At 41.0% G+C, this 12,882-nt stretch overlaps 1 protein-coding gene across 4 annotated transcripts in view; it reads left to right on the top strand.

Moving 5' to 3' along the window:
• tpd52 (tumor protein D52) overlaps nt 1-12,882 on the top strand; it is a 37,382-nt gene that overhangs the window by 11,113 nt on the left and 13,387 nt on the right. Inside the window, exon 1 of one of the 4 annotated variants that reach the window (XM_006635631.3) lies at nt 7,046-7,310. The exons of 1 other annotated variant lie outside the window; for it this stretch is intronic. In XM_006635631.3, the coding sequence (XP_006635694.2) occupies nt 7,172-7,310 (139 nt within the window). In that variant the 5' untranslated portion in view covers nt 7,046-7,171. Of the gene's footprint in view, nt 1-7,045; nt 7,311-12,882 lie in introns of those variants that run through there. 2 more of the 4 variants (XM_015357023.2, XM_015357024.2) reach the window with 2 other exon arrangements.

The following is a 12,882-nucleotide window of genomic DNA, read 5'->3' as shown; positions in this document are numbered from 1 at the left end:
GCTTCGGAACAAAATACATTTTCTGAATTCACTGCCTTTCAACATAAAATGTACACGGTAATGAACATTTTCAAGGTGTATAATTAAATGGTGTCTAAATCCGTTTTAAAGGTGATGGATCAACACAAGGTCGACAGTAAAGAGTTATTTTACGTATACATGACATCTACTTTATTTTAGAGTTTATTTTATTTTAACATTTATTTATGAATGTGTGATCAGTCACAAACTACAGTCATGATATGTGCACTTCATGACACTTCTTCCAGCTGGGAGCCAGTTCCAGCAAACAAATTCTGGATGGGATGCCAGTCCATCACACACAGACACAAACATAGACACAATCACACCAGAACCACTTTTACCGGAAGTCAACTAAGCTACCAGTATGTTTGTGGACTAATAGAGGATACCGGATCACCTGGAGCAAACCCAAGCAAATGCATGGGGAACATGCAAACTCCACAAAGACTGCACCCCAGGTCCAGAATCGAACCCAGGGCCCCAGCGCCGTGAGGCAGAAAAACTAACCACTGCACTACCCAGTGGCGCCCATCATCACATGTCTTACGGTTATTTCTATAGAGTAATTGAAACAGGATGTTACAAATGTGAAGAAGCAGAAGAAAAAACTGCAAGTAGCTGTTGAAGCCATTTGCTTTAAAAATTGATTCAAAGTGCTGTTTTCATTTTTAATCAGTAATTGGCAGATATCTTTCAGCATGAAGGATTCTGGCACATACTGTACAGTCTGTTTTAGCTGGTGCGATGTGCAACTTAACAAATTTGAAATAACATAAAAAACTTCATTGTCCCATGCTAGCAGGTCAGAAGTTGAGCAATTCTCTCTGTGTTGTTCAATACAGGTATTACACATTTAATAAAATGTCTGTTGTGTGATAGTGCCTGTTTTGGTGATTAGGCCTTTATATTTGAAATGTAGATACTCTGCTGTGCATTATGCTTATTTTAGTACCATAATTTGTGTAATATGAAGCCAGACAACACAATATGCCCTTTACAAATTCAAACCATAAAATAACCCTTTAGGTTACCAACAATTTGTTTTGGTTGTTACCACTAAGATGATAAATTGTACCTTCTACCTTTTACTGTTTCAAAACATTTCAGGAGACAAATCTCAGCTTGTTGTAGTGGGTTATTGTTTTGCTTTTGCAGTCCGTGAATATTGGTGATTCATAATCTAATTTGTTAGTTTGAATACGAAAACAGGTATCGTAGTGCTATTTATCTTTAACAGATAGCAAGCTGTGGTTTTGTTTTTTCCCTCTCCTATTTTATATTCTCTCCCAATCTCTTCAGCCCCACTAAAAACAAAAAGAATAAGAACAGGTGCTTTGAGTCTCAGGAGAGATAGCTGATAGTGGAGCCAAAATTGTTTAGACAACATTTTCAGTTTCGGCAGGTGACCCTGATTGCCTTATACATCTTGGAGCCTTGTTGTCCTTTTATGCTAAAACACTGCGTGTCCCCAATACTGATCCGTGCGGGGCGTCGTTATCAACCTGTCTGTTTAAAAGACAAACACAGCCACCCAAAACAATTGAAGTTGTCAAATTAAATATCCCTCAGCTGGACCCTTGCCTGTCGCATTCATTGCTTCTTGCTTTAACAAATGCCCCTGGTGGGCCTTTTGGCAGATTCCAGACATAGCAAATCTCTGTTGCTGTCGAGGAGCAAGCCCGGATGAATGCAGCACAAGCCCTGCAGTGTTTTTTCGGGGATTTGTGTCCCAAAAAAAAAGAGCGTTCCTGAACTGCAGCTTGCGGACAAAGAATCTCGGGCGCTTTCATTGTGGGGGATCCAGTTCATTCATCGCTGAAGCTGGGCCCTCCTCCAGATGTTCGGAGCGCTGACCCCGAGGCGGTGTGAACATTCCTTCCAGATGCACGACAAGAAGTCACAGGCAAGGCTCTGCTGCAACTTGTTGCCGTAAGAAAGGCAACAGGAAAAACATAAGAGAGATGCCAAGCGCGGAGACTCAATCCATCGTGCTGGTTTAGCTGCGTTCTTTTTCAGCTGTTCCTTGAACATTTCGAGCTCAGCTTGGCAACCTCTCCCTTAGTGCATCGGTCCCTCCTGTTCGAAGTCCTGCATACACTTTCGTGGAACATCCAGTTGTATCCTGCTGTTTTAGTTCTGTAGCTGTCCGTTGGGTTGACTTTGTGTCTTGCAGGATTTTTAATACTTGTATAAACCCGCCATCTGTGATTAGACCTGTACTACTATATGGAGCTGAATGCTTGGCAGTTGGAAAGAGGGAAGAGAACTTGATGAGAAGAACTGAAATGAGGACGTCGAGATGGATTCTGCAGATTTCAATGAAGGATAAGATCAGAAATGAAGAAATCCGTAGACGACGTAGGGTGGTGGATGTGGTTGAGAAGATGCGAGAGGCGAGGTTACGGAGGTATGGACATATCATGAGGAGGGACGTTGAGGAAGTAACAAAGAGGGTAATGGAATTTGAGGTGGAAGGTAACAGGGGAAGAGGCAGGCCTAGAAAGAGATGGATAGATTGTGTGAGAAAAGATATGGAGGTATGTGAAGTGAGTGAGGAAGATGTGCTCGACAGAGACAAGTGGAGAAGAGCAACCAAAGCAGCTGAGCCCAGGACAGTCTGGGACTAAGGCTGTGGAGAAGAAGAAGTATAAACCCGCCATCTCCTTTAACATGTGCCCTTACTGTATGATACACAGATGTATATAACCTGGAATTATTCTCATTTCTCTTCAAACTCTTTTTATGGGCCATAAAATCCTGTTTTTAGAGCAGTGACTAGAACTGTACGCAACATCTGAGTGAGATGTAACTAGTGTGGTGTATAACCTTAACATTCTTTCATTCTTAACACTAGACTGAACAACTCTTATCAGCTGAGCACAGTTTTACATACCTCAAAATACCTGCCAAATTTCCAAATTCTTTAACTAAATTTCATACTTTTTTTGTTGTTGTTCACTGCATATAGTGAGCTACAGAAACAAGCCTTCCTTATTACAGGTTACTGTGAAGAGAAAACAACTGTCTCACAGGAGATACCATTGCTAGGATATATGTCACATGACCCATTCACTGCCCAGTGGGTCTTGTACATCTTTTTGATGATTATTGCTCACAATTCTTTATTTTCTGATTGGGTCAGATTATTATTATGATGCATTTTTTTCTGATAACATTAACCATTTGCTGAAAACTCATTTTCACTAAATCCAAGCATTTTATTATTACAAACAAATGTTTTGTCTTTAAGGGAAACAGTTAAGCTCAAGTCAAGTCAAACATGATTTAATAGTTTTCTAATTTTTCCCCTTTTCCCCTGAATAGCACAGTTTTCTTCGGAAAGTAAATAATATAAAAAATAATATATAAGTTCTTCTCTTGTTCAGTAATTCATATGGGAACACCATCTCCTCGCCATATTTTTCACTCTTGCACAGAATGTTTAACACAGAGTTCGTGTCTGCATGAGATGAATTATTTGCAACATCAGAATTCAGTTTCTAACACTTTCCACCCATCAACTTTTCAGTCCACTTTTCCTGACCAGGTTTATGGTTATTTTTAAATGCTCATGCTAAATTAAATTAGAAGCTTGTTCCACGCCTTTTTTTAAAAAACAAGGCAACCATTTGTGAAATGCTGGATGTGCGAATCATTCTATCTCTCTCTACCATAAGGCTAAAGGAAATCTTTCCGAAAGAAATACACTTGTGATTTTTTTGCAAGAAGGTTTTACAGTGTGTATGGATAAACACAGAAACTGAGGTATTTTCTGGGAGGTTCTGACAGGAATCTAAAATTCAAAATGTTCCTCTTGTCCCAGAATAGCCCAGTTCTGGAAATCTGTTTTTTAAACATTTTCAAAAGTATATACTGTAAATTACGTGTTGACCCCAAACCCCACCCTGGACAGGATGCCAAGATGTGGTAGGTCAGACAGACAGACACACACACACACCAGGACCAATTAAAGGGCACCTGCAGGGCAATTTGTATATTTCGGGATTGGAAAGAATCGGTATCGATGAGTCCATTTCAAACCACAGTAAAAGTAAAATCCCCACAGTAACGTGTAAAACCTCAAATTTACATCACAAAATAGACGAAATTTCCAGGTATGCACAGCACATGTTCTGCGATTCAGAACAAGGCATCTAAAAAGGCTCTGTTAATGAAGTATAAGTTTTATCATGCTGATTGACGACTTTAATTGATTTGCTTACTTGTCTGGTCTTTTGCTTAACTTGTATTAGCACTTGGTCTTGAGTTTCAGATGTTTCCTATTTCAAGTGTACCGTTTCTACAATTTAAGCAATCAAAAAATGAAGCATTTTTTAAACAAATAATTTAAAGTATTTTAATTTAATCCTTATTTCTGACTGAACAGCTATTAATGGGTGACTTATCTGTGCTGAATAGACACAGGTGGGACACTGCGTGTTTTTGTTCCTTCTACGGAAGTCATTGAAACTTTCACAGGTTGGTACAGGGCTGATAGCAATTACTAAAACGATTGAACCTTTTAAGAGCTGAAAACCAAGTGAAAAATGTGTTCCATTTACGGAGTTGAAACGGTTTAGTCTGTAATTAAAGACCGGAACAAAAAAAATGAAGAAATGGGTGTCCCTAAACACCAGGGTCAGCAACCCCCGAATTAAAGGATTTGTCTTTTTATCTTTTTGCTTTTGCTCAGTCAGCGAACGTGATGCTCAGAACGAAAGAGAAACGGGGTGGCCACAGTCTTTCACGAGTGACCCCTTTATTCATGGCTTGCAGGTCTTTCTTAACCCCGTAGCTGTTCGTCACCGAGCACACATACTTCCGATCTCGTGATATTCACTAGACTCTTATCATGTGGCACCAGGTTTCCCTGGAATAAACTGGTAATGAGTTGACTGCAGTCTGTCATTAACCAGTTCAAGTCTTTTCTTTGTTGCAGCCTTGCAGTGGCTGCCTGTGTTATTTTCCTGCAGGATTAAATAGAAGTCATACAGTCCCAGTTCGAAAGAGAACAGGCTGTCTGGAATGAAAACCATCCTGCCTCAGCTGAACCCTGAGTCTAGTGTTTTCTCATGCAACATGTATTCCTTGTTAATTACCCCTCCATCAATGCCAATTTGTTTGGCATTGATAGAGACCAAATCGGTGTCATCCTCAGTGGCATCATATTCATATTTGAAGACTGTTATGCAGCATTTTAAGAAGAAAATGCACTCGTGTGAGTTGAAGTATTGTTTTTAGTAAACAAAGTATTAACCAATAATACAGTAAGCTACATTCCATTCATTTACGGTTTCCAGACACTCAAATGTAAAAAAGTATGGCCACTTTGAAAAGCTGCCTTCTGCAGGACATTGCAGAGGGACTGACGTGGAGCTAATAAATCACCTGTTTCATGGAAAATAAACACAAGTCAAGTATGTTATCCACAAGGTTTCGAACGTTAGTATAAATTTCGGACATGAGAAATGGGAGAGTAAGTAAACCTTAGGAAGGTGAATGAATGTCTTTATCTTAAAGATGCGCAAGTTGCCGTGGCAACACCTCCATGAGATGCCTTATCTGCTCAACATCTTCATCTTTGTTTTCAGGAATCTAGTTTTCAGGTCAAGTAGTTCAAAATATTACATATCACTTGGGAGTACTGTAGAGATTGATTAGTTAACTTTAAAATGATTCATTTTCTTTTGTGGATGTCACTGACAGAATGTCAGTACTTATTTTCTGAATTTGTGGGCGGGCTTAATTGATTTTCTGCGTGCACTGAATAAGGAGGTCATGTAAGAATCTGCAGGAAGGCGACACAAAATATATAATTGGGCAGGACATTGCGGTTTTCTTATCCTCTAATGGCTGCCAACCATGCTAACCTTCTGCATGAGTGTTGTGAAGTGAGTGAGGTACTTCAGGTACTTCAGGATTTTTCACATCCTCTCTTTCTCAAGATGTGCTTCATGGCTCATGTACACTGCTGACACTGCAGGGGAGGGGGGACAGGATAAGTACCTTAGTTATACTTACTATAAGGGAGTCCTGAAGACATAAATGATGTTTTTTACAGTTCCTATGTTTGACAAAACTCAGTGACTGTAGAAACGCATACACAGGTGCTGCGAATTGCTTCGTACTGTAAGTGTAATATTTTTCATACCTGATACTGTTGATTTTTTTGGTCTTGATTATTGGCTTTTTATTGTAATCCTTTGTACTTTTAGATAGAAAATAACAGAAATGTGACTGAACTTAGTGTCTGTAAGGGGCTTTTGCTTTCTATAAGTCTTTATTTTTGTCCAATAAATACCATGACTTGCGATTAACTACCAGCTTTTAAGAAAGATGTGTTTGCTGGCCACAGATAGCGGTCTCTCCTGCCTGTTCCCACAAAATAGAATTAGAGATTATTTTGTGAACATTTTCTCAGCTTTTAATCTTGAGATCTGTTGGGGTTTTTTAAAAGTGGGAAGAATTTCAGTCCATTTTCTCTCTGTCTTTGATGATGTCAAACGGGGTGTATCAAATGATCCATGAAGAAGATCAGGTATGAATGAGAAATGAAAATGTTTTTTTTTACAGCAGTTGCTGTAACAGTGAAAGGAAACATCTTCAGTGGGAATTTATGCTTGCAGGCAGAGCAAAGTAAACCTTCACCTCACATCACAGGCAAGACAGTAGCAGTGTGAAGGAGATTAGTAGTTTAATCCGTTCTTTATTTCAGCAGATTACACATTTCCTCCTGCGGTGGGTCACGTGACAATATGAGAAATAGCCTTTACGAACCCTGGACAGCAGATCTCAAGATGGGGAAAAATGTGGACTCGTGCAAGAATAGGTCTATGAGAGCTTGATGCATTTGTGGTCTAGTTTTTCTTTATATGTGCTTTGATGAAGTTTGAAACCGGGCCTGGCAGGAAGCCCGCGGTGACCTTTAGGATTACAGTAAACCCTGAATCTCATTCCGATGAAGCCATAGTGTGAAGGTAACTTATTAACGAAGAGCCTTCTCAGCCTCTGTCATGTGAACCCGCAGTCTGCAGGCACACACAGCTGCGGCGCGGACTGCCAGGTCTGCAGGAGACAGAGGAGGAGGAAACCGGGCTGTTTTGTTGCTGCTTGGGGATCGAAGTCACACGAGGGCAGGGGCATAGGCATGGATTTCAGCAGCACAGAGACTCCGGAAGATTACAAGTCGCCTTTTAATTTCGAGCGAGGCGTGAATACGAATTACCTGTATCTCTCTCCCAGTGACAGCGTCACTCCCCCTGGGTCGCCAGTTTTTTCGGCCAAAGGTAACGACTTCCAGCCTCTGTGCTGTTTGCATTGGCTCTCTCCTGAACCTGTTGAATGGAACGTGCTGCACGAGGAGCTGCTGTCCGGTGCAGAGCAGCCTGGGCTTTCAGGAATGCACCTTGTAAGGATTCAGAGAGCATTCTTAAATCCGGCCTGTGCTTTATCTGGCATGAGAGTTTAGGACTGAAAGGCAGGTTTAGTCCTTGAAAACGGAAGTAACACAACTGGAAAAGCCCACTAAATAAACAACGGGTTTAGCCTAGACCTGCAGCTGCTTATGGGTGTGAATCAACGCTCTTGATAAAGACTGATAAAGGCAGGCAGGGAAAGTGTTTCAGATCTGCCTGCTCGGTCTCCCTGCATGCTGGACTAATTAACTCACATGCATGTATTTTATATTTCAGATGTTGTATAAAATTCCTTTTCTTGCTGTTCTTTTAAGGGTCCTGTCAACGCCAAAAAAAAACACTAGCATTTGAGAATGCAGATCTAATTTTTCTCAGGGTTACCGAGGATTGGAATGTAGTCCTGCTTTTCCTCAGTGTTACTATAGAGGCTACTGGGGAAGAGTCATAATGATAATAATCTAATCCTAATCGAGTAATGCTGAAAGGAATTGTTGTAAAACTTACTTTCATTCCACATGACTGGTAAAATATATTGCATTCTGAATACAACCAATATCCCTGTCCTACCTCCCATCAGTGAAAACTTTACTGTTTATTGTAAAGTAATACTGTATTCATGCTTTTAACTATAATGTTGTGTATCACTTGTGTTGGTCCTTACAGTACTACTAATATGTTGCATATTGTTTTAAATGCAGTGTTGGCAGCTCTACCTACAGTGCAAATGGTTCCTTGCAAAACTATTCACACCTTTCCTGTGTTCTCCCATTTTGATGCAAGTGCATTTTTTAAACTTAATATTTTATGTATAACCTCAATGCTCAAACCGAAAATGTGAACTTAAGTGTAAGAAAAGTTACTGTAAATATCAGCAAAAACAGAAGGAAACCAATCGGATGTGTGGAACGCAGTATTAAACGGGAAAGCCTTTTTACAGCGATTGCAGTTGCAGCTGTCTTTGGGGTCAGTTTCTACCAAATCTGTGCACGAGCTTGGTGCAGGTTTCACTCTTTCTCTTCGACAGATTTGCTCAGGTTCTCTCGAGTTGCTTGGGGATCCCTTGTGGGCAGCAGTTTTCAAGTCTTTTCGCCGATTCTGAATAGGATTTTAGGATTCATGTTCCTCAGCCACTCCAGTGTGGTTCTGGCCTTGTGCTCTGGAGTATATTCCTGCTGATGGATCCTTGTGCCAGTTTTAGCTCTGAAGCAGTCTGGCCACTCAAGGACGTCCACTTTGTTATTCTTTGTCACCTCAGTGTAGCTGTGGCCTTGTTCTAGTGTTCACTGACCTGTCGAAAGGTGAGTTTATATCCCAGTTCTAGTCCTGAAGCAGGTTTTTGTCTACAACTTGCCATCACTTTGCTCCATCTGTCTTTTCTTCCTGTGTTCCATCCTGACAAAGTCCCAGTCCTTCCTGATGAGGGGCGGGTCTATAACATAATGCTGCCACCGCCGTGCTTGATACTGGGGATGGTGTCGTTGGGATTGTGTCAGATGTAACTCTTTGCATTGAGACCAAAAAGTATCCAGTTTTGTTTTGGCCGACCCCAAAAGCTTTTGCCACGGGTTTGCGGTACCATTTAAGTGCAAACCCCATGGCAGGATTTGAGATTTTTTTTCAGTTCTAGTGACTGGGATTTTACTGATCAATGAACGTTTTGCTCCATCTCAGCCACTGAGCTCTGCAGCTCTTTCCCAGTTGCTATCGGCCTCACAGTGGCCTTCCTCTCTGGTTTCATCCCTGTCCAGCTGCTCAGGTTTGAGGGACAGACTGATCTAGGCACTGTCTGGGTACCAGCCTCTTCCTAATGACCAGCCTCACCAGGCTCAAACAGGTATCAAAGGTCTGTGAAACGTTTTTGTATCCTTCTCTTGATGTGTGCCTTTACACAACTTTGTTCCAGAGTTATTTTAGAAGCTCCTTGGTCTTCCTTGGTCCTTAGGCGTATCTTTGCTTGAGATTCACAATCTAACTGAGAGACTGTAAGGAGATAGATGTGTTTATCCTGAAAACACTGTTAATGCACACAGCCAGAGGCCACTCAACTGCATGGTTCATTAAGGTAATTTTGTGCTCCTGCATTAATTTCAATGTGCCACAGCAAAGAGTTTGAATATTTAGGCCATCATAAGTTTTCCAGTTTTCTTTCATGCTAATTACCCGTTCACTTCTTTTTGTTTTTTGCTTGGAAATGTGCAGAGTGTGGAGTTGTTTGTGTACAGTGTATTACATCTATGCATTGCCACATCAAAAATCACCATGACTGAAATCTTTAAAGCAACAAAATATTAAAGAATGCAAGGCTTTCTGAACAAGCCACTGTATTCCTTACTGCACAATAGATCAAGAATTGCAAGAATATCACCAGCATGAAGATACAGGTGTCTGCATGCCCCAACAGATAGTGGAATTCATATGGATAATAGTTCTCACACATATAACAAAAGTGTCAGTAACTACTGGTATGTGTCTTGAGTTGTAATCTTTCATGTTTGTTGGGATCTTGCACAATCAGTAATCTTACAATCAGCTTTGCCTCCTTCGTCTCATTTTTCCCTTCTACCACTTTTAATCTTTACTTAGAAACTGTTTCTATCCCACCCTATCAATAAACCTTCAACCCTATCACATGCTGCGTAAAAAGAGCAAAAGAGCCTAGTTTAGTTTATCACCACTGGTTTCCTGTGGCTCTGCACCTAGGTCACCTGATGCTGACTTACTTTGGATGCATGTTATTTTTTTGCAGCTCCTCGTGCTTTTGTAAGGGAAGACCAGACTGTATAGAAGTGGTGGATAAATCCCTCTCTTCTTGAACATTGGGCTTGTAGACTCTTATGTTTAGTCAGATTCTAGAAATGAGTGACAATTACTTGGTAGAAAAATCTAGCTTTTTAACTAGGCTTTCATTTAGTATAAACCATGACTTTTTTATTACATTTTTCCCATTTTTATTGAACTGATTTTTGCTTGTTTGGGTTAAACAGCCAATTTATTGTAGTGGTTTAAAAGCACCATGGTTCCTCGGTGACTCAGCCTAGGAGCACCTGTTGTGAGCTAAGGCCCAGATGTCACAGGTTCGAGTCAGGGCAGAATGACTAGTGGAACGTGTGGTATTCCCCAATAGACAGAGCATCACCAGGGCAGGGTGGGCAGGTTTATCTTCTGGGATTTGCCGAAGGTCCTCTAGGCTCACAATGCTGACAGTAAGCGACTCACTGCTTCTGCGGTTGGTGCCAACTCGCCCTCAATGCACTGTGGACCCTTGCTTAAAAATATGAGTGTTACTGACAGGTGGGCATGTCAGGGTAGCATGAATGTAGGACCTTTCTGGGCAGTCTTGCAAAAAGGCATAAAGCAAAGTCTTACAGGCAGCTGTCAATTTCACAGTGACTGGATAGAGGAAAAAAACCGAATATTTAAATAAAAAACAAAAATCACACAGGATCGCCAGACAGTTATCTGGGATTTGCAATGCACAACCGCCCAGTGAGCCAGGTTAGATTTAATTTGGAGTAAACATTTCATTTTGATATTAGGTACTGCTGCCCTCTGCAAAAACAACAAAACTTGTTTAACATATTTAAAACTAACTAAAATCATCTGAGAACCTTTGTTTAATATTGTTTCCAGTGAAAGGTCGCTACCCATGCCTGAAGTTCAGTAGAGGTCCGGGTTTCAAGAGGGAGAAAGACTGCTCTTGAGAACACTCTGCGTGTTCTTTTGCGTCTTTTATCGCACGTGCCTTTCCGTATTGAGTTGATTCTTACTTCAATATTTTACACAGTAGAAAATGCTGGCCCACGTATTTCAGTTTCTCAATAAGATGGAATGATGCCCTTCCAAGTCTTTTACATCGTACAGATCATTTGTACCAAGAATTAGAAATTATCCTGGGCTTTTTTCCTGGCAGGATGTTACATAAATGCTGTGGCTAAATTTAATCTAATGTATTATTAAATAAGAATCATGCATGCAGAAGACCAATTTCCATTTCCAGTTTTCATTTTGCTGAATGCAGTGAATGTGAGACTCTTGTCTCCAGGTGATTTGTGATACGGAAGAGCATATTTCTTGAATATGAGAAAATGAAGGACCATAAAACTGTACTTTTTGTGTACTGTGTCTCATAGACCAAATTTAAAAGTAGTATAATATGTAATTGAACAATCGGCAGATGTACTACACTGGGTGTATGCTGATCTGTATGTGTAACATGCTTAGCAAGTTATCTGGCCTTTTCGTACAACTGTATCATGAAAAATGGTATGAGGTGTTTAGCAGTGAAACACTACTGCCCTGTATTGTGTGTTGTGTACTGCAGCCTTCTGGGGAACTAAGTTCAAGAACCCATTCTTATAGGGTCATACAGACACCACTACTGTGCCCTGAAAAAAAACTTGGCCCTAGTTGGTTCAGTCAACGTAAACGTATATATATGTCCACCAGCTCTGCTGGGTGCTTCACCTTCCACCTTCGCAGCATGGCGATAGTCTAATGTTCTCAATCGTCTTAAGGGGACAAAAAATAGAGGAAGGTCTGGCGTGTGAGCTACTGTACTTATGCACATGGAGGACCTTATATAGTTTTGAAATTCTACAACTGTGTATATAATGTGAGCACATAAAGGATGCTGCCTACTTGTAACAAACCAATAACAAAACCTTCAAGCTGATCTTTGGTTTAACAGGCACAGGAGGGAGTGAGAGGAATGTGAGGGAGGCACTGTCTGAAGAGTCAGGCTTTAGAACATTGTGTCAGCAGGCTTGCCAGATGTAAATTCTCCACTGTGGCCTCTTACAGTCGGCCTTTCCTGGAAAAACACTTCTCCCGAGTCCAGCAGCTTCAAGGAGCAAGTCTGAGGGAGGGTTAGACACTGTGAGCTGGAGACTAAGCCTGGGCTCATATTACTAGTAATTGCGGGACCATTGTCGACCCAGTTATTATGAATGGTCATTAGTTATATCTGGTTGTGAGTGTGGTGACAATCTCTTGGTCAAATCTTCATAAAACCCAACAGTGTTGGTTTTTTTTGTGCTGGAATACCGGCCCTGTTTGGAATCCGCCATTGTTTAAGAGCTGACTTTACGGCACTGACTCATTATTTACAGTGAGTGTGAGAACAGCACAAATGCTCCTGTGATACAAACATGGGGCTGCACCTACCCCATCTATCAGAGCCATTCATCTTTAGACAAACGACAAGAGTGTCAGCGCTGACTGAAGGCACATTTTTCCCCTGACATTGCGACACATCTGTGGACGCCTTGCAAGTTGCTGGAACTGCTGTTTGTTACAGAAAAGCCAAGCAGAAGGCAAACTAATGGTTACACAGCAGCATGGTGCCAATTGTGTGGCACCTCTAGTGAAACTAGACTATAGCTGACTATAGTTCTAAAAACCAGGGTTTGCTCTACCTCCTATGAAGTTGCACTCTAGGACTAAA

Source organism: Lepisosteus oculatus, chromosome 10, assembly GCF_040954835.1.
Source record: "Lepisosteus oculatus isolate fLepOcu1 chromosome 10, fLepOcu1.hap2, whole genome shotgun sequence".
Lineage (NCBI taxonomy): Eukaryota > Metazoa > Chordata > Actinopteri > Semionotiformes > Lepisosteidae > Lepisosteus > Lepisosteus oculatus.
Note: the sequence above shows the minus strand (reverse complement) of the source record. Positions and strands in the feature narration are given on the sequence as shown.